This window comes from Leptodactylus fuscus, chromosome 4 (assembly GCF_031893055.1).
Source record: "Leptodactylus fuscus isolate aLepFus1 chromosome 4, aLepFus1.hap2, whole genome shotgun sequence".
NCBI lineage: Eukaryota > Metazoa > Chordata > Amphibia > Anura > Leptodactylidae > Leptodactylus > Leptodactylus fuscus.
The window spans coordinates 48,522,922-48,547,141 of record NC_134268.1 but is presented as its reverse complement, the minus strand read 5'-3'; the positions used below and the strand labels follow the sequence as shown (position 1 = coordinate 48,547,141).

The following is a 24,220-nucleotide window of genomic DNA, read 5'->3' as shown; positions in this document are numbered from 1 at the left end:
AAAGTAAAGCGTTCAGCTGTCTATACTGCTACCAGTTGGCTCTTGGAAGCGCAGAGCTGCAGCCGCTCTTCCTCAGGATTAAGTTTAAGTTGCATTTACACAATGATTCTTTTACTTGCATGCAGTTTTTAATTATAGTTATGAGTAGAACATTTCTATTATGTCAGTAAACCAGAAGTTTTCACTTTAACGTCCATTAGCCTACAGATGAGCTGCATACTCTGCATTGTTATTCAAGACTGCATGCAGTTCTTAAAGGGGTTGTACCATATAAAATATGTATCCCCTATCCATAGGATACAGGGGGGGGGGGTCCTTTTTCTCCACTGTGTATTCTGCCTTACTGTATCCAGTAAGGCATGACTGGTGGTGAGCAGTGCTCCCCTTCACTTCATTCGGAGCACCAGAGGTAGCCAAGTGTTTTACTTAACTCTGGCACTGCCAGTAGTGAATGGGAGTGCTGTCTGTCTGAATGCACAGTGGGGGAATAGGACTGCCCATTCCCTGGATCTGAGTGGTCAGATTCTCACTGATCAGATACTTATCCTTTATCCTATGGCTAGAGGATACTTTCTGTAGTATATCCCCTTTAAGACCTGCATACACTTTTAAATATGCAGGTCACTTGTGTGCTAATGGGTAATATATTGATAACCCGAGGGTTTACTGACATAGTAGAAATGCTATTCATGACTGCAATAAAAAACTGTACAGTTAAGTAAGAAATCATTGTGTAATCGGCAGCTAAGACAATCGTCCTGGAGAAAAGTGTCTGCACCTCAGAGCCAAAATACACGAGTAACAACATAAGGACATATTTTCTTTATGAAATGCTGCAGTTTTATTTTCTTGCTTGGTTGGTTACTTGTTCTTAATATGAAATGTGTGAGTTTTTTGGGTTTTGTTTTTTTTAACAAATGTTTTTTTGTTTTTTTTTTTGTTTTTTTTTATAATCGTATATATTTTTATTGACAGAATAAACTGTAAATAGAACAGATAAGTACATTGGATGTTCTCTTATTTTTGTGATGGTTTATAACAAATGCAGTAAAATATTAACCCACAACAGCTGGAGGTAGAAACCTGCAACTGCAGCCAATATAAAACCATTCGCACCGCTGTGTGATCTCCACCTGCGCAGCTTCACCTGCTTCTGTATTCTCAGAGAATTAGGTGAACTCCACAATGCCGCCCTATTAGTTATCTAATATATTAATTCATAGGGAGGTAAAACACCCTGTACTGTATTCTATCTGCAGCTCTAGCCTCAGTACTACATTTCTGTGCTGTTGGTGAATCTCTTGCGTCCTTGTTATAAATTTCAGGATAGGGTTTAAACCTATATATATTACATATTTTATCAAATTATGTAGTCCAAGACCGAGCTACATGTTCTCTAATTTTCCTGTTTCTTATTTCTGCTGGTTTCAGTGCTGTGTGACCCCATGTCTAGTTGTTGGTAAACTGTATGGCTTGTCCTCTGTTCCCAGTGTCACACTCGGCCTTCCTGGATTCAGCTATGGCTCTTTCCCTCAGGCCAGCAATGCCTCAAGTTTCTAAGCAACTAGTTCCTTCCTATTTCAGGCCCCTAATACTTGCCTGCTGAGTAAAGTTCTCTTTTTCTTCGTTCCTGTTACCAATGCTTCTGTCCTGATTGATCCTGATCCTTGCCTTAGCCTTGTTTGGCTGGGGCTCTACGGGCTGGAAACACCGTGGGAAACATCATGGCATTATACACTATCAGCAAAGTGGATGGGATTCATTGGAATCCCATGTCCACTTTGTGTTAAAATCCGCAGCACGAACACACTGCAATTCCAAAACCAGTGCGGTTTTGGAAATTGCAGCATGTTAATTATATCTATGGAAATGCCGGTGGCTTTCCCGTAGATATAATGGTAACAGAAAGTCAGTGGATGAAAACTCTGTGAACTTTCTATTCAAAGCGCTGCGGGAAGAAGCGTGATGTGTTCCTGCTGCAGGTGTTCCTGCAGTGCTTTAGCGCTGCGTTTCGGGCCCATGGGGCCTTAGCCTAGTTTCTCTGGTTTCTCCCTTGCCCATACATTGTTTGGTACCATGGCTCCATTCCCAATTCTCGTCTCATCTTGTTGCATCCCGATCCTTCACTTCATGGGAACAGTATACTCTGTGTCCACTGTACTGTATATAAAATAAACTGGGTAGTTTCTTATAGTCTACTCTGTATGATATCCTTCCACAGTGTGGTTGATCTGTTCTATGATTTGTATCTGTATGAAGGGCAAATGGACCGATTGAGGAAGACTGATGTTACTCAAATGAAAGAGCTGTGGACAGTCTGCCTCGTATTTGCCTCTACCGCATAGTGTGCCTATATAGAAATGTATGCTAGCTCTCGTAGCTGGCGTACATTTCCCCTATCATTTACGCCAGATTTCTAATGTAAATGATGATAAATCTAGCGGCCAATGGCCCTGCCCCCTGCTTGCCCTCACCATGACTTTTTCTCTGGGTACAGAAGTAAAAGTCTTTTTGTGGAAAAAAATTTTTTTAAAAAATGCGAGAAAACTGGCAAACAAGGACCAAAAATCCCCCCTAATGCCTCTTTGTTAATGTAGCGCCAGTGTGCTCGTGCGACCAGCAATCAGATTCCTTTTATGGGATTGTTGGGACTGTATTCGCCAGCCGCGCGAAAGAAATGAATGGAGCACTGGTCATATAAGAGCACTGGTGCTCCATTCACAGGGAGGCCTTGGGGGACTTTTAATCCCCTGTCTTTTTTGTCACTGAGGTACCCAACAATCGGGACCCCCAGCATTTGGACACCTTCACCTGCCCTGTGGATAAAGGATAAATGTCCATTTCGAGACAAGTCCTTTTAAATTGGAAACCTTTGGTGTACTGGATGTTAGCATACAGGTGAGAAACATAGGAACGTGCTAGGCATTACTGCAAGGTTAGGGCCATATAAACACAGCCTCACTGACAGCAAACAGAGATGTTGAAACACAATATACATTACAAAATTCCATCATTTTTCATCCTCCATTCATTAAATTGTGTATCAAGCTGTAAATTGTAGGAGTGTTTCAGACTGAATGATCAAAGAAGTGACATGAATACTCTGCAGCTGGTTTACCTGGTGTCACATACAGAATACACAAGTCCATTACTGCGCAGTCTTTGTGTTCTGCTGGTGGAGCAGCTGCAGGATCCTACTTTGATGTGTTGTCTTGTTCATAACCAAAACTGTGATAATCGAAGACTAGGCAATTGCTTATACCATGTTTATCTGAAAGATTGGGATAGGGCTTATCTTCAGAGGATGCCTTATTTTATTATTTTTCCTCCATGAACAACAATCCGTTCACCAGACCCCCTTACACCCAAAACAATTAGAGTCTGCAAATGCTAATGGTGGATGGGCTCTCACACACACATCTTCTGTCTCACCCCCCTTGCCATTGCACAAGCCTTCCACTACAGCCAAGTGTAGTACTTGGCTCCCCCTGGTGACCAGAGGCAGCCACAACGTGGTCATGCCAGTGAGACTACCCAATCTGTGTGAGAAAACTCTCTGATAGTTGTCAACCCTTATTGTTGTGGAGAACTTTCTCACTAGCGCCATCTTGTGCAGAAAGCTTCCTTACAGTCAATGTGTGATTCTGTTGGGGGTGCAATTCTTTTGGAGGTGTCCACTTTCCTTAGTGAAGGGTCTGCTGTATCAGTTCTGCTGTATTCTATGTACTTTATGTTTTTTTTTTACATATATAGCTGTCTGGACACTTTTTTTTAATGAGCTTTAACTAGGGCTTATTTTCGGAGTCAGGCTTGTACTTCAAGCATACTCCAAAAATCCTTAAAAATCAGGGTGGGTCTTATTTTTGTAGAAACATAGTAATACAACTACATTATATACACCTGAGGAAATCTGTTTCATTTCTAGCACAAACCTGATTTTACACACATAGGAAACAATGTACAGTATTGAATTCAGGTCAAATCTTATGCAATATTATTAAGTAAAACACTTGATTTTATTATAACATTTTATTCTTTTTATCTTTTATTTTTCAGTATACATTCCTCTTGAGTTCTTTATCAAAAATAATAGCATGGTGGAAAATAAAGACAAGAAGTATGGTATATGATATAGTAATACTTGGCATGTAAACAACAATTCAAGTTGACAAACGATGTACATAAAGAAAAGCTTATTATATTGGCGGGCTCTAAGAACGAGGAGCCCTATTGTTATATTGGTAGGACCACTGTTAATAGCACCAGTATGTATGAAGCCAGTTATGTTCCCCATGTAGGTGTATTCATATATGTTAGTGTTTTAACCATAATACTTACAAAAATATATAATTTTTTTTTGTAACCTAAGGTGGCGCTATAGTTTGTTATCTTACATCATGTAAAAATAAAGCTATGGACCATGGGACAGGAGCACTTCTCAACCTCTCTAACTTTTTTCCAGGTTCCATGACAGTTGTGACTTCCCACCGCTTGCCAATGAAGAATCTGGTCCCTGAGAACACAATAAAATGCACAGATATGATCAGGGACATATACAGAATAACAATACCTAAAGGGCACAGGAATTCTAAAGAAAAATACAATCACAAAACCGGGCTGGTCCTCGTGAAAGGTAAACGCCACGATTTGGCCATGTCAGAAACAGCACCTGCAAAGTGGATGAGATTTTGGCTAATCCCATCTACACATTGCAGAAAAAAAAAACTCAGAGGAGATGCTGCGATTTCCAAAACCGTTGTGTTTTTATAAATGGCAGCATGTCAGTTCTATCTACGGGAATGCTGGTGGTTTCCCTATAGATATAATGGAAGCAGAAAGTCCGCAGGGGAAAACTGTGCACTCTCTTTGAAAAGCTGCGGGAAAACCCACAATGCATTTCCGATGGGGTTTGCCTGCAGTGCTCTTTGGCTGCAGCCCACCACGTGGCACCTTAGGCATAAGGGGGGCTGGTTCTCACCCTTTATTACTGGGTTTACTCCATATAACATTTTTGTGTCTCCCATGGAAAGCGATGCATGAGGTGCACGACCATTAATATTTACGCAAATAACTAAAATCTACACCAGCCTAGCTTAGACTCCGGCACAGATACACGACCTGGCATTGGAACTGCTGCATATGGATACCAGCGTTCAGTATATGCCTCTGTATGTTCTAAAACGTCTCATGCACAACCATTTATTATTATGTTTGTGTGAATAAGACCTTGGAGCTAATTGATTTCATGGCTCACATAGATTTAGCAACCATGAGTAATGTAAGGCGAAGGACTGCAAATGTTATTTTCCTTATTTTTGTTAGCTTCTGCAATCTGCCAGATGTAATATCTTCACTTCTTCTATTTTCTCTTCCAGCTATATCATTTTATACAAGTGAGGCATACACAGAAATTGCAAATTCTCACCTGCTAGCATCACTGCCATCTCCATAGCAACGATGGTTCCTGATATTCATTGCTGGGTGTTGGCAAGTCACACACACTGTGTAGCCGTCTCGGATATACAACACCCAGCGAGCATGTGGGCTATGCTCAGTTAAACAGTTTGGAGAAAAGGATTCAATCTGGAACTCAACGCAGTACCTGATGTAAAAAATAGAAAGTATAATCTATACTGGTGATAGCATTTAGTACTTTGTCTCAAGTAGAACAAGTCAGATAAACCTGGACTGGATTCACATCTCATAGGCAGTGCTATTAGATCTGATGAAAACTGGAAAGTAATTGTCTTCCTATAACAATATAACACTTCAGTTACAGCATTGTATGCCGATTATCTTATCACTATGTCTTAATTCTAGTGTTTTCCCAAAATGGACATTTATCAACAGACCCCCACCACCACCTATCACTAGAACAGGGGTACTAAGTCCAGGACTGCAGTAGGGAGGCATACCAAGTATGCATTCAATGTCTATAGGGCTGAATGACACAAAAGGCTATTGTACGTGGCAATTCTAAGGGTGGGTTCACACTACCACTGGATTCCGTTCTGATAGTGTCCATAAGATAGTGTCTGTATTCTTATTTTTTGTTTTGTTTCTGCTATCTGAGGAGGTGCAGAAAAAAAAACGGACAGTAATAACAGACACCTGTCCGTTACTGTCTGTTAGCCATAGACTGTAGTGTTAAAGAATAATGGACGTTTGACATTCGTCATGAAACTATTATTTTTCATGGACACAAAAGTCGTGCATGCAATAATAGACATGACGGATTTGGTGAGGTTTTAATGCACATGTAGATCTGTAGATTTTGCTGCATTTTTTTGAGTTAAAGCCAGCAGTGGATTGAGCAGAAGGAAGAAGTATATAGGAAGAGGTTCCTATATATTTAAATTTCCTTTTATAGACCTGCTTGGCTTTGGCTCAAAAAACCGCAACAAAATCTGCAACAAAAAAAGCTGCTTTTCCGCAACATGGGGCCTCAGCCTTTAAGGGGTATTCCAAACTAACTAATTGATGACCTATCCTTAGATCTATAGGGTCCCAGGTGTCGGGCTCTCAAGGTCATCAATTAAAAGGTCCCATAAAACCCCATTAAGGCTAAGGCCGGATCCCCATGGGTCGGAAACGCCCCGATTTTGCTGCAGCGGAAACACCATAGGAAAAAGCGCAGCGTTTTACAGTACTTGCAAAGTGGATGGGATTCATGTGAATCCCATGCCCACTTAGCGGAAAAAATTGCAGCGTGGACACGCTGCGATTTCCAAAAACATTGCAGTTTTGAAAATCGCAACATGTCAATTATATCTACAGACATGCTGGCGGTTTTCCCATAGATATAATTGTAACAAAATGTCCACAGAGGAAAACTCTGTGAACTTTCTTTTCAAAGCACTTCAGGAAGAACCGCAATGTGTTCCCGCAGCGTTTTAGCACGGCGGTTACGGCCTGTGGGGCCTTAGCCTAAGGCTCCACGTTGCGGAAACACAGCTTTTTTGTTGCAGATTTTGCTGTTGTTTTTTGATCCAAACCTAGGAGTAGATTGAGCAGAAGGTAGAATGCTGAAGCCACATGTTGTGGAAAATCTGTGGTTTTTGCTGTGTTTTTTTTGAGCCAAAACCAAGAGCAACTTAAAAAGTAATGGAGATACATAAAGGAAGGACTTATACTATTTCCCTTTGCTAAATCCACTCCTGCTTTGGTTCAACAACTACAGCAAAATCTGCAACCGGAAAAAGGAAAATTTCAGGAACGTGCAGCTTCAGCCTTAGGGTAAGTTCACACATAGTTTTTTGGTCAGGGTTTTGAGGCTGTATCCGCCTCAAAACGCTGACCAAAAAGAAGTTTCCCATTGAAATCAATAGGAGCCGCTCTAGTCTTTTTTCTGGGAGCCGTTTCTTCCGGCTTACGGAAAAAAGAAGCAAGAAGCTCATTCTTCAGGCCGAGTTGCCTCGTGATTCAGCCTGAAGACACTCCCTCCTCTAGACTAGGCCCATTCATTGGGCCTAATCCCGAGCAGAGTGCGTGGCTGGATGCCGATGCAGTGCACCGGATTTCAGTCGCGGCTACCCAGTTTTTGGATCGAAACCTGAGGCGGCCTCCATCTCAGGTTCCGATCCAAAAAAACGTGTACGAACTTACCCTTATTCTACTCTAAAAAAAAAAGATCCTTGGACAATTGGAAGGAGTGAACAACTAAATTAGACTCAGTCAGAGCCTTTACATTTAGGGAGCCTTCACACGGAGTAAACGCGCGTGTATTTTTGCAAAACACACGTGTAAAAATACACGTGTAAAAGTAAGACTCCCATTGACTTCAATGACATTTTACAGGCGTATTTTTACATGTGTAAAAAATATCATTGAAGTCAATGGGAGCGTTTTTACACGTGTGTTTTGCAAAAATACACGTGCGTTTACTCTGTGTGAAGGCTCCCTTACAGTGCAAAAGCAAAGTTAATCCGCAAATCCTAGAATTACCATATTTTTCGGACTATAAGGCGCAGTGGACTATAAGACGCACCTAGGTTTTAGAGGAGGAAAATAGGGAAAAAAAATTTTGAAGCAAAAAATGGTAAAATATTTAATATATGGGAGTTGTAGTTTTGCAACAGCTGCAAGGCCACATTGTATTCTAGGGAAAGGAGGTGATTTAGAACTCTTATTTATTTCATTTTTTTTATTATATATTTTTAAAGCTTTGTGGGGGGTTTTTTTAAACTATTTTATTAGTTCCTAGGGGGCTTGAACCTGCGGTCATTTGATTGCAAGTCTCATAGACGGCAATACAACTGTATTGCCGTCTATGGGACATTCTGTATATTACTATTACGGCTGGTCATAGACTAGCCGCAATGGTAATATAGCAATGACAGGCCTGGGAGCCTTCATTAGGCTCCCGGCTGTCACCCGAACAGGTCGGGGGGGGGGGGGGGAGGTAGTTTACACTTTGGGTGGGGGGGAAGGGGCCGCCAATACAGACCCGGCATCCACTGTAATAGGCGGATGCCGTGGATGGTTAGACACTGGCACATGTGCCGAGGCCTGAGACATCGCTACACTCCTGCCCCTGCATGAAGCCAGCAGCAGCAGGAGCGATGCTGCTATTGCGGGGAGGGACGGAGGAGCGGAATAGCAGCATCACTCCTGCCGCTGCTGGCTTCATGCAGGGCAGGAGTGTAGCGATGTCTCAGGCCCCGGCACATGTGCCAGCGTCTAACCCTCCCCGGCATCCGCCTTCTTATTACAGCGGATACTGGGTCTGTATTGCGGCCACATTCGGACTATAAGACGCACCCTTCTTTTCCCCCAAAATTTTGGGGGAAAAAGTGCGTCTTGTAGTCCGAAAAATACATATTTGCATAGATTTTCACCCAGAGGTTGCTGCAGCATCTTTGTGCTTGTTTGCTTTTGCATTGCAGTCACAGTAGGCATTAACTTGTCCATTTATTTATTTTTTTACTTTGTTAGGAGGTGATGACTGCCTTTTGCAATAGAAATATTTACTATATACTCTTGGACAGAGATCACAGCAGGATGTTGATGACTCCCTGCTTATTAGGAACATTCATCTGGGCCTAGTAAGCAGCGGATATCCTTGACAGAATGCCGATGTAGGAGCGTCCACATTGCTTTGTGGCAAGACCACAGCCAGATATGGAGGCGTGGCGTGAACGTATATACCCTTAACTGCAGTAAAGCAAATAAAGGGATATATTAAAATTAGAAGAATCCTATACAATATTATCTACAGTATAAGGCTGCAATAGAATAAGACAATATGTGACAAAATACAACAACCAATTTCTCCACTGATTGATACAATACCCAGATTCCTCTTCATGGGATGCCCAGTCTATCGGCACTTCCCGTCTTCTTCGTTCTTTGTTATATTCAGAAGTAGTAATAAAGGCAGGGACTATGGAAGAACATAATGACAATTACCTAGAGAACAAACTTGACCTATATCTGTCTTCTAAGGCTGTGCTGGGTATAGATGATGGGGTTAATGGAAAAGCGATGTCCTATCTGTGTTCTCACATACTAGTTATGACTCCTGATCTGAGCAGAATATGGCCTGAGAACAGACAATACTGAGGGAACTCCTGGTATAACTAAAGCCTATAACACAATATGCTAGTACAGACAGCCAAGTGTGATGTCAGAGAACATATATACAGTATATAAAGACTGACAACCATGACTTACACTGGAATGAGTTTTAAAATTGTGTATAATGAAGAATACTGCATTGTGTACAGCGTGATATTAGGATAGTAGGCATCGTATTAAGGTCCTATAGCATAAATTGTTACTATGTATTTTACCATATAAATGTCCGCATTCAATGCCCTGGTTTGTGAAATATTCAAGACATCCGGCCTTCTCCTCTAGGTTTGGGCAGGGTTCACCTGCATTTTCAGGCTCCTGTAACACTTGACGTTTGCGCTCTCTATACGTTGGGCTGCACTGGATTGCACAACCACTCCAATGACTCCATTCACCAACTACACATGCACGAGCTATAGGAACAAACACATTTGTTAAGTTAGAGAATTATCTTTATTATTTGGTTCTTACTTGCTTTGTGCTTTGTGTGCTGTTTCATAGGGAGCGGCCCCTAATGGTGTCTTAAACTCAGGTAATACTCTGTGATAAAGGTATGCATATTAGCAACACATATAGAAAAGCTATCTCAGGGGCCACATGGTGGCTCAGTAGTTAGCACTGCAGCCTTGCAGTGCTGGAGTCCTGGGTTCGAATCCTGCCAAGAACAACATCTGCAAGGAGTTTGTATGTTCTCCCCATATTTGTGTGGATTTCGTGCCATTCTACAAAGACATGATGATAGGAAAAAAATGTACATTGTGTTCCTATCACAATCTACAAGAAAAAGAAACTAGCATATGGACAGTATCCGCTATTGATGGGACATGCTGGGTTACATGACTCTCCATCATGGCACTGAGCTTCTTACAGCAAATCAATGGCCTAAACAGAGTGGCAGCACCTAGAGTGCCTAATATTATTAAATGTGCAGAAGTTAAGCTAATACTTGTAATTGTAATTTTTCATTACATGGGTTTTCTGAGACTTACTGTATATACTGATAACCTTTCCTTAGGAGATTGGTGGGGGTCTTCCACCTTTGACTCCCACAGATCAGCTGGTTGAGGAAGCTGCAGCATTTGGGTAAGTGCTGCAGCTTCTTCACTGAATACTAAGCTCAGTGCCATACATTTCATAAGGGCTATTCTTGGCATTGCAGCACTGGTCCATTTGCCAGCAGATTGGTGGCCTTCCTGCACCGTCCCCCACTGATCACATATTGATGACATACAATACCCCGTCAAACTCCGAATTTCTGCAATTGGTTAAACTGCTGCAGTGTAATATCTTATCACAGAAGACAACGAAAAACAATGAAAAGTCATTGAAGAATGTTCTTCCAGTCGCTTCCATTGGTTTTTGTTGGCTTCTACGGTAAGATATCTCGCTGCTGCTGTTTAACCAATGGCAGACGTTCAGGTGAACTCTGCTGCATCTGTATTTACGTATAGCACTGACCTCATACATGGGGTCACAGACCATTTTCTGTCTACATTGCTGCTCCTGATCTTTTCTATAAAGCACTATGCCGGCAAGTGTTGTGCTGCTGGCATCTTTTTATCCACCACCGCCTTATTTTGACTGCTTTGCAATTTGTGGGTTTAGAATAGAGCAAATTGTTCTCATCTCATCAGGCTGAAATTCTTCTAACGGCTTCCAAAGAAACTTTATCTAATCCCTTGCCAAGATTTTTCTGTTTGTCATTTTCTAGCACTGTCAAAACCAAACACTAGCCAGTTATGTTATTCTGAACCATTGTTAGTAATATGGGAGGTGAACTGAGAGTCCTTCTGCACTTCCTATATACCCTGTTCCATTTTTATACCTTGGTGATAACACAATGACCAACGTTAAACCCACATTGGTTTATTAGAAAAATGTGTAGGATAATAAATTCAACTACATTAAAGGGGTATTCCCACGTCGCATACTCACCAGTCTTCACTGCTGTAAAATCTTCTTTCTTCCTGGTTTCTTGCATCATTTGGTGGGCGCGGTTTCACATGCAACCTGCCGTTTAGCTCCACCCCCAAATTAGTGTGTAGCTCCGCCTACCCATATTGGACTATGAAGTACAGGAAGCAGCAACTCCATTCTGTTACATACAGAGACTGCCTGTCTCTGCCATAATTAACACAATTGTATTAGCTAGCCTGATAACTGAGAGAACAGAAGACGTTCAGAAATGAAACAGCTCCTCTACCCTATGTGAGAGCAGGAAGCTAGGCCACGTGGTGTAGACACAGGAATAGCTACAGACACAGGCTCGCTCCCGTGCACTTAGCCCCTCCTCCCTCCCCCCTGAGAGCAGGCAGCTACATCACTTGACTTTTGAGCAGATAAGTCAAGGGCTGTGTCAACAATGAATTGAATAAAGTAAGAAAGTGGGCAAACAAAGCAGTTTTGCTGACGCAGTGTATTTAGGAAAAGTCTTACATCCACATTAACAAGCAGTATAGATAGGATCCTTGTGATGGGACAATCCCTTTAAATACAGAAAATTCTCAAATGTCAATTACCTGAGAACTCAGGTTCAGGAGGTTCATTGAGGGAAATTGATCTGATCAGTTGTTAAAGGGCTTATTAAGGATTAAAAAACCATGGCTGCTTTTTTCCCAAATATGTTCCACTTCGCATGACCATACTACAGTTCAGTCCTATCCAAATAATTGGGTTTCAGCTGAAACCTGGCTATGTGACCAAATGGTGTGATGTTACTGAGAACAGAAAGTTAAGTGTTTTCTAAAACAAAGCATCCATGTTTTTTAATCCTTCATAACGCCTTTTAGGAAGCTGTAGAGAGACTATATGCTTCTGAGCAGTGCCTCCGCAGGCCAAATAAAGTAGTACATGGTGATGGGCTCTCCAAGTAATGCATGGGCATGCTGGGTCCTCCAAGGAATGGATCCACTATATTATGCAACACAATAGAAATATCGATATCAGGACAGGCCAGACCTTAAACAGTTACAATGACAGTAGAGACAAGGCTATGCGTTTCGACACTGGGCGGGTGTCTTCTTCATACCATGCAGCAGGTGTCCAGCAATAGCCTTATATCCAAATCCTCAGTTTTTTTCACACCTCATTTTTAAGGAGCGGAATACAAGATGTGGTTGGGGGCTTTGGGCAGCTAAGACAGCTTTTTTTTGACTATTTTAATAAATATGCCCCATTAATGTCACTAGATTTCTTAGAGAACCAGATATTAGGCTATAGGGAGCTGTTTTCCAAAATGTGGCACTAGAGCAAGTGTTTCCTTTTCCATCAAAACCAAACCCTAGCCATTTGTGTTATTCTGAACCATGGTTAATAATATGGAAGGTGAACTGAGAGGCCTTCTACTAGCAAAGCATCCATGTTTTAGCTGTTTGGTTTTTTTACCAGTTTTCTTGTTTTGAGCATATTCATTGTATACATGAAAAGTTAATTTTCTTATACTTTGTGTTTCAGTTTTTAATTTTCAAAATCTTTGCTGGAAGTAAATGGGAAAACTTGTATTTACTCACAAGCTGCAAATCTATATATACTTAGTTCTACCTTCAGGGTGCAATTTTGTGTAGTTACAGACTAGTCGGGAGCCAAATACATCAGTTTATTTTTGTACAATGGCATAGAGGGATGATATTGAGGTGCATGTTGGCCGAAAAGGGTTTTCTTGCGCCAAAGGTGCGCTTCAAACCTCGATCCACGCCTAGCCTGCCACATTCTGAGAATGTGGGCGTTGCAGGACAGATGGCAGGGCAGGCTAAGGGTAAGTTCACATGGTTTTTTTTGTACCGGAACCTGAAGCGGAGGGCCTAACACACCTTTCTGGAAAAAAAAAAAAAAAAAAAGATTTTCTGCTTGGAAAACCACTTTAAGTTATGCCTTATAGTGTCCTATATACAACAATTCAGAGCTCATTGTCATCATTATAAATTACTAGCTGGTACCCACGACTTCGTCTGCGGTGATTGTAGCAGTGGGTATATACAGGCGTGGGTAAGGTTTTCGTACTGTGTATAAGGTATGGGATATGAAATGTAACTTTGTATCTTGTTTTTGCTGTAATTCAGGGAATACGTGAGACTTTTGTGTTGAAATTAATTTGTATTTGAGCTGCTATACGGTGTTGTGAGAAACTTTACATAGTGTCTTTGGGACAGAAGTATTTGAAGTTAACCCTTTCCCGTCGATGGCATTTTTTGATTTTCGGTTTTCGTTTTTGACTCCCCTCCTTCTAAACCCCATAACTTTTTTATTTCTCCGCTCCCAGAGTCATATGAGGTCTTAATTTTTCCTGGGACAAATTTTTCTTCATGATGCCACCATTGTTTATTCTATATAATGTACTGGGAAGCAGGGAAAAATGGGGTGGATTTGACGAAAAAATGCAGTTCTGCGACTTTCTTACGGGCTTTGGTTTTACAGCGTTCACTGTGCAACCAAAATGACATGTCCCCTGTATTCTGTGTTTCTTTACGATTCCGGGGATACCAAATTTATATGGTTTTATTTACATTTTGACCCCTTAAAAAAATCCAAAACTGTGTTAAAAATTTTTTTTTTGAAAAGTCATCATATTCCGACAGCCATAACTTTTTTATACGTGCGTGTACGGGGATGCATAGGGCGTCTTTTTTTGCGGGGTCGGGTGTACTTTTTAGTTCTACCATTTTCGGGAAATGTTATTGCTTCGATCACTTTTTATTCAAATTTTTATCAGAATCAAAACAGTGAAAAAACGGCGGTTTGGCACTTTTGACCATTTTTCCCGCTATGGCGTTTACCGAACAGGAAAAATATTTGTATAGCTTTGTAGAGCGGGCGATTTCGGACGCGGGGATACCTAACATGTATGTGTTTCACAGTTTTTAACTACTTTTATATGTGTTCTAGGGAAAGGGGGTGATTTGAATTTTTAATCCTTTTTATTTGTGTTTATATTTTTTTTACTTTTTTTTTAAACCTTTTTTTTTCGCATTTATTAGACCTCCTAGGGGTATTGACATGGGTGGGCGTTGTCGCGGATTGTCAGAGCGGTGGAGGTCGGCAAACATGGCTGCTCCGGAGTGTTAAAGAAAGCCTCCTGGAGTATCGGTAAGGTGAGGGGCAAAGTGGTAAAGTATATGTATATGTGATTGTGTGGGGTTAGGGGCGAGGCTGTAGAGGGCAATATGAATTTTGTGGCTTGCTATGGTCCAAAGTGTGTGAGATTGCAGAGATGGTGGTGTGAGTTTGGGTTTTGTGGGGGTCCTGGCACAAACATATGTGCGCTATTGTGACGAAAAGTAGCCTATTGCGCAATCGGGTGTATTAACTATGTTTGTGGAAACTTTCAGCCAAATCGGTCAAGCGGGTTTTGCGTGATTGACTAACAAACATCCAAACACACAAACCCACAAACATCCAAACTCACAAACTTTCACATTTATAATATTAATAGGATAGGATTTATAATTATACAAAAACATTGGCATACAAATTGAATTAAAGTTGAAACATAAATTCTGCAATACGGTACTTTACGGTATGTTACATTGCCATATAGTGTCCATATAATGGTCCCACGCAGTGCTCAAATTATGCTGCCATAAAGTTCTCACATGATGCAGCTGTACAGTTGTTGGCACTATCATGCAGACCGTACCAGCAAAAACATAACAAATGTTATCTGGACATTTTCTGATGATACATTCCCTTTTAACGTACGGCCAGAAAGACAAATGTGGGTTGTAAATTGTTTGGCAGGGAATTATCAGCCTTAATCTCCCTATTGTGCGGTTCAGCTGAATATGCATGCTCTTCTATGAAGGGAGGAGAAACTTCCCAACACCTCCAGCACCTTCCTCCTTGAGGGAAAAAACAGGATGTACATTTGATTATTTCATACAGGCGAAGAATGGTGGGATTCATGATTCATTGCAATAAATGAAATAACCAGGGCACGAGGTGAACCTTTTATATAAAAAAAAAATCTGCTATTTAATTCCAACTAATTCCATCATTAAGAATTGTTTCATGGCTTTGCTGCTTAGTGTTTCCTTAGGACACACGAGGAGAGTTTGCAGTCAGATAGCCAGGGCTATCTCTCTGCAATGTACAGTAGCAGTATAACAGATGGGATTCAAAGGGAGTCTGTCAGCAGGGAAATCGGTATCAAACTAATGACAATACCTTGTAGGGCGGCTCCTATACTTTGTAAAGATACCTTTCTTTTTCTGTATTGCAGCTCCAATTGCATGGAAATCAGTGTTTTATTCTTATGTAAGTTAGCTAAGAAGGGCTTTAAGGGATTTCTTCTCCTGCTTTGGCTAATCTAGATAACAACTCCTAGCAAAGACTGGGTTTCCAACCCCACACTGCATAGCTCCCCCTTTACTGGCCTCTCCACATGGTATAATGTCCCATAGAGCCTTCTCTATAGTATAATGTCCCATAGTGGCCCCTCCACACAGTATTATGTCCCATAGAAGCCTCTCCATAGTATAATGTCTCATTATGGCCCCTCTACACAGTGTCATGTCCCATAGAGGCCTCTAAATAGTATAATGTCCCATAGTGGCCCCTCCACACAGTATTATGTCCCATAGAAGCCTCTCCATAGTATAATGTCTCATTATGGCCCCTCTACACAGTGTCATGTCCCATAGAGGCCTCTAAATAGTATAATGTCCCATAGTGGCCCCTCCACACAGTATTATGTCCCATAGAAGCCTCTCCATAGTATAATGTCTCATTATGGCCCCTCTACACAGTGTCATGTCCCATAGAGGCCTCTAAATAGTATAATGTCCCATAGTGGCCCCTCCACACAGTATTATGTCCCATAGAAGCCTCTCCATAGTATAATGTCTCATTATGGCCCCTCTACACAGTGTCATGTCCCATAGAGGCCTCTAAATAGTATAATGTCCCATAGTGGCCCCTCCACACAGTATTATGTACCATAGAAGCCTCTCCATAGTATAATGTCTCATAGTGTCCCCTCCACACAGTGTTATGTCCCATAGAAGCCTCTCCATAGTATAATGTCTCATTGTGGCCCCTCTACACAGTGTTATGTCCCATAGAGGCCTCTCCATAGTATAATGTCCCATAGTGGACCCTACATACAGTATCATGTCCTATAGAGGCGTCTCCATTGTACAGTCCCTGACAAAAGTTCTGTCGCTTCTCCATGTTGTGGAATCAAAAGCTTATAACCTGACTTTAAATTCATCCATTGGTTTAAGAAATGACTCATATGAAAGCTGAAACCCTCCCAAATGTGTTTTTTTATTAAGAAAATAAATTGGCTTCAATGGCAAAATATTGATCATTTAATGAACAAAGAAAGGTCAGATTTTGGCAAGACAAAAGTTTTGTTGCCTTGTCATATAATGCACCCACAATCCTAGTTTACAGCCTCACCGGTGGTCACTAATTGATCGGTTAGTTAGTGGGTGTGTATAAAAAGAACTCCAGCACCCCAGACCTTCACTTGAATTGCAATTTCACCACTGACAACATGCCAAAATTCAACCCTGCGACCAAAGCCTTGATTATCAAGTGGCTGAAGACCAGATCCACTGCAGAGGTGGGGGCCCTGCCGGAGGAGGGGGCGGATCGGGGGCGTGGTCGGGCGGATCGGGGCGTGGCCTGGCGGATCAGGGCGTGGCTGAGTGAAGGGGCGGGGCTTAGCCCCGTTTGCTGGCAGAGAGTAGGCCGGAGACTGCCTGCTCTCTGCCTGAGCGTGAAGGGAGGCTGCTGGAGCAGCGCTGCTCCAGTGGCCTCCCCAAACCACCGCTCGGTGATAAGCCAGTCCAGGACAGCTTGTCCTGGACTGGCTTAGGTTAGCAAAAATGCCGCCCTCCCTGAGGCCCTGGCATAGTGCCGCCTGAAGCGCTCGCTTCAGGTCGCCTCATGGGAGGTGCGGCACTGGGCTGGCACCTTTAATGTGTCTCAGCGTCAAGTACAAAGAACTTTAAAAAAAAAGATTTGAACAGACTGGAGATATCTTTGGCAAGCCCAGGTCCGGCAGACCCCGCAAGACAATGGCTCAGGAGGAACATTTGTTGGTTAGAAAATCAAAATCATCTCCTCTTCCACTGCAGCAGAACTCCAACAGGCCTGGTCAGCTCAAGCCCCTGTGTCAACTAGAACAGTTTGTAGGATTCTGTCTCGAAATGTCCTCCATGGTCAAATCAGTGCCCAGAAGCCATCACTAAACAAAGGCAATTAAAGACCCACAGCCTACTAAACGGATGGACGCTGGAAAAGTGGCAGAAGGTGGATTTCTCAGATGAATCTTCAGTTGAATTACATCACAGCCGCCGCAAATACTGCAGGAGACCTACTGGAGCCCGTATGGATCCAAGATTCCACCACCAAACTTAACTGTTTTCTGGGTGTAAGATCATGGTCTTGAGTTACATTCAGTATGGGGGTATGCGAAACATATGCAAGGTGGAAGGCAACATCAATAGACTAAAATATCAACAAGTATTAGTAATCATAAATGGGAACAAATTTTGCCGCAGGATGGTGCTCCATCTCATACATCCATCTCTACATTAAAGTTCCTCAAGGCAAAGAAGATGAAGGTTCTGCAGGACTGGCCAGCCCAGTCACCAGACATGAACATCACTGAGCATGTTTGGGGTAGGATGAAAGAGGAAGCTTGGCAGACAACTCTGGGAGACATATTAGACTTCATTCTCTGCTATTACTGATGACTCCATCAATAAATTGTATGAATCATTGTCGAAACGCATGGACGCCGTCCTTCAAGCTTATGGAAATCACACAAAATATTAAATATGGCTCTAATAGCGCCACAACTTCATTCACCAATGTTATGAAACATATCTTTGTATTTGAACTGAATTACTGGTTTGATTTTCACATTACTTTATGTCTTGCCAAAATCTGACCTTTCTGTGTTCATTAAATCAGGGGTCCCCTGAGTATTCGATCGAATATCGAATAACATTATAGTCTATGGGAAAAAATAGGAATGTTGTTCCGGTTTCCATGGAAACCAAAGTTCGACACATTGGATCCTCCAAGTTCCAGAAGTAGCAGGACAAGGAGCACGACGAGGTTTTTGCATTGAATTCAGTGGAATTTTCCCGCGTGGTATTCGACCGATACGAGTATTCGATCGAATAGTCGTATTCGATCGAATATTACTCGCTCATCTCTAGTTACTAATATGTGAGACATATGCAGGAACTAATAAAGGACCTCAATGATGAAGATAATTATTACCTCCATATGTCTCACATATCAGTGTCCCTTATGTAAAGCACACAGGGGTTAATGTGAGGGACATGATGGGGTTAACTGCTATTACTATGAGGCACATGGAGTTACTAAGCTGCAATGTACATAAGCATACTTTTTATTCACAACTGAGGATAAAAGTATGGATCCAGTGGTATAAGGGCTGGTCCATACCTGCGCTTGGTCTCTGCTTTCAGGTTTCCGTCTTCTGCCTAAGAAACTGGACAGGAGACGGAAACCGGCAGTCACTTTTTAAACCTATTCATTTGAATGAGGTTGCAAAGTGTCCACCCGTGAGTGTTTTGCGGTCTCCACAGCAAAACTGTTTTTTTTTTTTAACCCCCATTCTTAACCCAGCCCCCAACCACACCCCTTCCTGCCCCCACCAGGCCATAGAAAAATTGTCTTGCTGAAACTGGTCCCTGGTGGAAAAAAGGTTGGGGACCACTGCATAAAATGATCAATATTTCGCCATTGAAGCCAATTTATTTTCTTAACAAAAAACACATTTGGGAGGGTTTCAGCTTTCATATGACTCATTTCTAAAACCAATGGATGAATTTAAAGTCAGGTTATAAGCTTTTGATTCCACAACATGGAGAAGCGACAGAACTTTTGTCAGGGACTGTATAATGTCCCATAGTGGCCCTTCACACAGTATTATGTCCCAACAAATACCCGTGCTGCGAGCTCGCGGCCTTACTTACCAATGCCTGCCACAGCCGTCTCTGCTTTCGCCTCTGCTCTCCAATGGGCCCTGTGCAGATCACATTGCTGTCAGTGATGTCCTGACACTGATATGGGATGCACAGGACATCCTGGAGGGCAAAAGAGGAAGTGGCGGCAGGAACAAGGATTGGTTTACAGATATTGTCCTTCACTGTCCCATATAGGGCTCACAATCTAAATTCATTATCAGTATGTCTTTGTAGTGTTGGAGGAAACTGGAGTACCCAGAGGAAACACAAACAAGTAGCAGCAGCACACAGCAGGTAACGGACTATTTAAAAAAAAAAAAAAAAAGCAGGTGCCGCAGCTACGACAGCAGTAGATACCCCACAGGTTACTATCTACTTGCCAATTCCACTCCCATTTTAGCCATTGCTTGAATGTCAGTTTCCACTTTTCTACTCTTTATCTGTAGTTACGGGCAGTTATCTAGAACCGAGAGTGAATCTCTTACAGAATAACATAAACCCCTAAAGTCCTTTTCAGCTCATTTACATAACAATAAAATGAAGATTTTCATTAAAATTGAGCTGCAATGCATAATAAGAAAGGCATATTTGGAAAGTATAGAAACAACTCTACAAGGTACTGTTAGTTTGCTACCAATTTTCATGTTGATAGACACCCAAGAGTCCTGTCCAGCCACTGCAGAAAAATGTGTAAAGTGTCCATGCAAAGATTGATAGCCAGGCCAACCACCCTGAAATCACATCCAAAAGCTGAGGCCAAAACCAGCCACTGTGGGATGTCTGCTGTCATGAAGTTTGGCGCAGAACACTTATTGGTGTACTGGACCGTGTGGGGGCCTAGACTATGCTGGATATCGGATATGATCATTTATATGGTTATGGGTATTTATTATTATACACTTAACAAAATCACACAAAAATCATCAATGGAAATCAAATTTATTAACTAATGGAGGCCTGGATTTGAAGTCACCCCCAAAATTCAAGTGGAAAAACACACTACAGGCTGATTCAACTTTGATGTGATGTCCCTAAAACATGTCAAAATGAGGCTGAGTAGTGTGTGTGGCCTCCACATGCCTGTATGACCTCCCTACAACGCCTGGGCATGCTCCTGATGAGGTTGCGGATGGTCTCCTGAGGGAACTCCTCCCAGACCTGGACTAAAGCATCTGCCAACTCCTGGATGTCTGTGGTGCAACGTTGGGTTGGTGGATGGAGCGAGACATGATGTCCTCAATCAGATTCAGGTCTGGGGAACAGGCAGGCCAGTACATAGCTTCAATGCCTTCATCTTATCGTATCAACACTGGGCCTCTTTCTGATACAAATGGCCTTTTCTGAATATACTTCTGGTAAGGCTGGTAATTCTTATGTACTGCCAATTTTATATATTATAATTAATATACTTCATTTTGCGGCTTATTTTTTCACCCCTGACTGTCTGGTCTCAGCAGTCACATGCTGTTTATGAAGAAGTCACAGATGTAATTGGCTTCAGTTGTCACCTCATACAAATTGAACGCCAGCTGATGGAGCTGTAGAGAGCACAGCTGCCTGAAACAAAGGACTATGCAGTGTTTAGATGCAGTCACATCTGGTCTTTGGTGTCTGAGACCTGGCTCACATCTGCGTTTGATATTCAGTTTGGGGAGTCTGCTTGGGGAGCCCATGAACGGAAACCTATAGTAAAGAAACCACACGGACGCCCTAGACCATAATGAGAAAAGAGAAAAGTGCTACTTGTGGAAACCACACATACCCCATTATAGTCTATGGGGTCCGTGTGGTTTCTTAGCTAACTGCTTTTTAATGTGTATAAGTTTATTTTCGGGGGGGTCCCCAAGCGGACTCCCCGAACAGAATACCAAACACAAATGTGAACCGGGCCTGAGAGGCTTAAATGTCCTTGTACAACATAAGAACACTAGTGCTACAAAATGGCACATGTTGGTTTAGTGGTTGGTTGTAAGTAATGTCAATTCCCTAGGTCAGTGTATTAAAATGGCACATGGGGCACTTTTATTGATTTTGCATTGGAGCTTAGGGTCTCTTGCCTCTAGTTTTATTGATACCTTTGAGTCCATATGGCTTAAAAAGCAAACCATATATACAGAGGGTGCTATATAAACAATGTTCACTCCTTACATGTGGTTTCCTTGGTTAGCTCTGGAGGACCTATAGTCTTGACCCACGCTTGAAAAACTAACACACCCTTGTCATTTTTCACACATATTTCACGTCCGTGATTCAGCACCAATGTAATCTTCTGTCAACTGTTTAATACTAGTGTAAATACTGTAAGTATAATAGAAATATATGTGTGTATCTATATAAACATATATAAATATATATTCATTATATTAAATTGAGCTTCCTATTATTATGGTTTTAATGAGCAAGTCGCCCACAAAAAAAAATTAAAAAATTATCAAAGAACAGGATCAATTACTCATTTCCTAAAGTAGCAGAGCCAAGATTTATCCACCCAGATGAGGATATTAAAAGGAATTTCAGAATTGTTCCTCACTTTCCTGAATTGCTGTTGATACGATGAAAGCCGGCAACATACACAGTCAAGAAAGATTTACTGCAAGATCTAGAGAGTATTTCTGGCATTATGGGGATATGGTTGATGTTACCATTTGTTCTACTATACATTCTGCAGCTATTCTAGAGCAACAGGTCACCTGGACTTTATATATCTTACTAAAGTCATTGCTATAGTCAACATTCAAGATTTAAAGGGAGTCTATCATTGGATTTTTTAATTTTAACTAAACCTATCTTCATGTAGCCTTTAGTCTATTGTAGGCATACTTTTGGTTTCAATTATGTTGTCGACGTTTTCATAAAAAAGCCGGTTTCTTCATATGCAAATTAGAGTTTACGGAGCACAGGGGGCCTTCCCCGCGTCATCGGCCTTTACCAGCATTCCCTTACCCTTCTTGATTGGAGTTGAAGCCTCCTCCACTTTACTTCCTTCTTACATGAATAGGCGTACTATGTACGCTTGCTCGTGTAAGAAGAAATCCAAGATGGAGCACGGAGCAGGCGCTATATGCTCAGCCACTTCAGCAAGCCAAGTGTACAGCGCATGACCTAAAGACAAATCTAAATCCCATCAATGTAGGTGTGACCATCGTTTGGAGGAGGAGTCCTGGAAGTAATAATATGGCCCCCAAAGGTCCTGATCACAACATCATCCAGTCTGTCTTGGATTACATGAAGAGATAGAAGGATTGCTCAGAAGATCTGTGCTTCGTTCTCCAAGATGGCAGGAACAACCGCCCTGCAGGGGTCCTTAAAAAGTGTTTGCAAGTGTATCTAGAAGAATTGATGTATGGCAAGGGCCGGTCACAACAAATATTGATGGAGTTTAGATTTCTCTTTTGTTCTGTCACTTAATTTGGTTCATTTGTTTAGTTTACAAAAATAAACTAACATCTATTTTTTCAAGTATTTTTACTTTTCAGTATCCCCATCTAAAACTTTTTCACTGTATATGCAGAAAGTATGGCCCACAGTCTACAACTGCATGTGTTCCCCATTACATTACAAAAACATACAGTAGCATGCAAGTTCAACACTCTTTTTTCATATCCAGCTCCATTATATCTTATGGACATTTTCAACATGTAGTGTACACTCAGAGCATTTCCTGATGTATATGCTGAGCATAGGGGAAACAAGGTCTGAACTTAGCCATAGTGATATCTCCTTACCTGGACATGCCTGTGCGTAGTCGTGACAGCAGTCCTTGGTGGATGTGCAGACTTGATCACAGAAGCAGGTCCCATATTCCCTGTCCATTCTCCAGCCCTTGCTGACACATGTCAAATCTCTGCCCTTGCAGCACTTTCCAGCCTCCACACACCCACCCTCAGCCATGCCACTGAATCCCAGCAATCCTATCAAACACACCCAAATGCAGTATCTTCCCCTGTTCTGATCCATTACTGTGTTGCACTGAATTCTGCAGATAAAGGATGGTCACTTCTTATTTAGATGATGGACTATGGTGACATAGTGGCCGCACTTCTCCCGGTGTCCTGGAAAGATGCTGTACTTGTCATGTAAGCTCTTTGGACAGTCACTGGTTAAATAACTTTGCATAAAACCATTTCCAAGATCCTCCAATTCTAAGCGGTATAAATGTCCAAGGTGAGCAGAGGAGAAGATTGGGATGTCCACAGCAGTGCTAGCAGGTGAAGAAGTGTCCCCACACAGTGACAGCCAGCAGCGAGCAGTTAAATCTGGAGCTGTGTCCCTCCCAGGCTTCTCACTGGGTGGAATGTGAGTTTCGCCTCCCTCCTTGTGCAGCAGAGTGGAGGATGTTGTGTGTACAACTACGCAATGAGTAGTGGTAAACTATGTACATAGAAGACCTAGACACATGTCCCACTACTCTTACAGGGTATACCCGTCCTATATGTCATAACCTATTTGGATCCATAAATAGGAAGCTCCGATATCCTCATTCTTATAAAGAAAGCTGCTTTATTATTCTACGTTACGTTCCAAGCAATCCTGGAGTCTTTATTAAGGATGGGCAACCTTTGACCCACAGCTGTTACAATATGATGATAAACCTTTTTACACGCCAAAATAAATCTCATTTTAAAGAGACACAATTAAATTTGATGCATTTTACGTATCTTGTCAATTATTTTCTCATGCAGCATAATGTATATATTTTA

At 41.8% G+C, this 24,220-nt stretch overlaps 1 protein-coding gene across 1 annotated transcript; it reads right to left on the bottom strand.

Moving 5' to 3' along the window:
- Positions 1–4,060: 4,060 nt before the first annotated feature.
- Positions 4,061–23,787, bottom strand: SBSPON (somatomedin B and thrombospondin type 1 domain containing). Its single transcript, XM_075270469.1, has 5 exons — positions 23,246–23,787; positions 9,792–9,986; positions 9,292–9,382; positions 5,426–5,602; positions 4,061–4,513 (listed from the first exon to the last, which is right to left on the bottom strand). Exons 1-5 carry the CDS (start codon positions 23,475–23,477, stop codon positions 4,396–4,398), a joined length of 813 nt encoding a protein of 270 aa, XP_075126570.1. The 5' UTR covers positions 23,478–23,787; the 3' UTR covers positions 4,061–4,395.
- Between the last annotated feature and the right edge of the window lie 433 nt (positions 23,788–24,220).

What these genes read in the sequence shown, in the direction of transcription:
- SBSPON (XM_075270469.1), bottom strand. Translation starts at nt 23,477, where the DNA reads ATGGATCAGAACAGGGGAAGATACTGCATTTGGGTGTGTTTGATAGGA. An exon ending in CTACGCACAGGCATGTCCAG is followed by an intron (nt 9,987 to 23,245) that starts GTAAGGAGATAT and finishes TTGTTCCTATAG; the next exon opens with CTCGTGCATGTGTAGTTGGT. An exon ending in GATGGCAGTGATGCTAGCAG is followed by an intron (nt 4,514 to 5,425) that starts GTGAGAATTTGC and finishes TTGTGTTCTCAG; the next exon opens with GGACCAGATTCTTCATTGGC.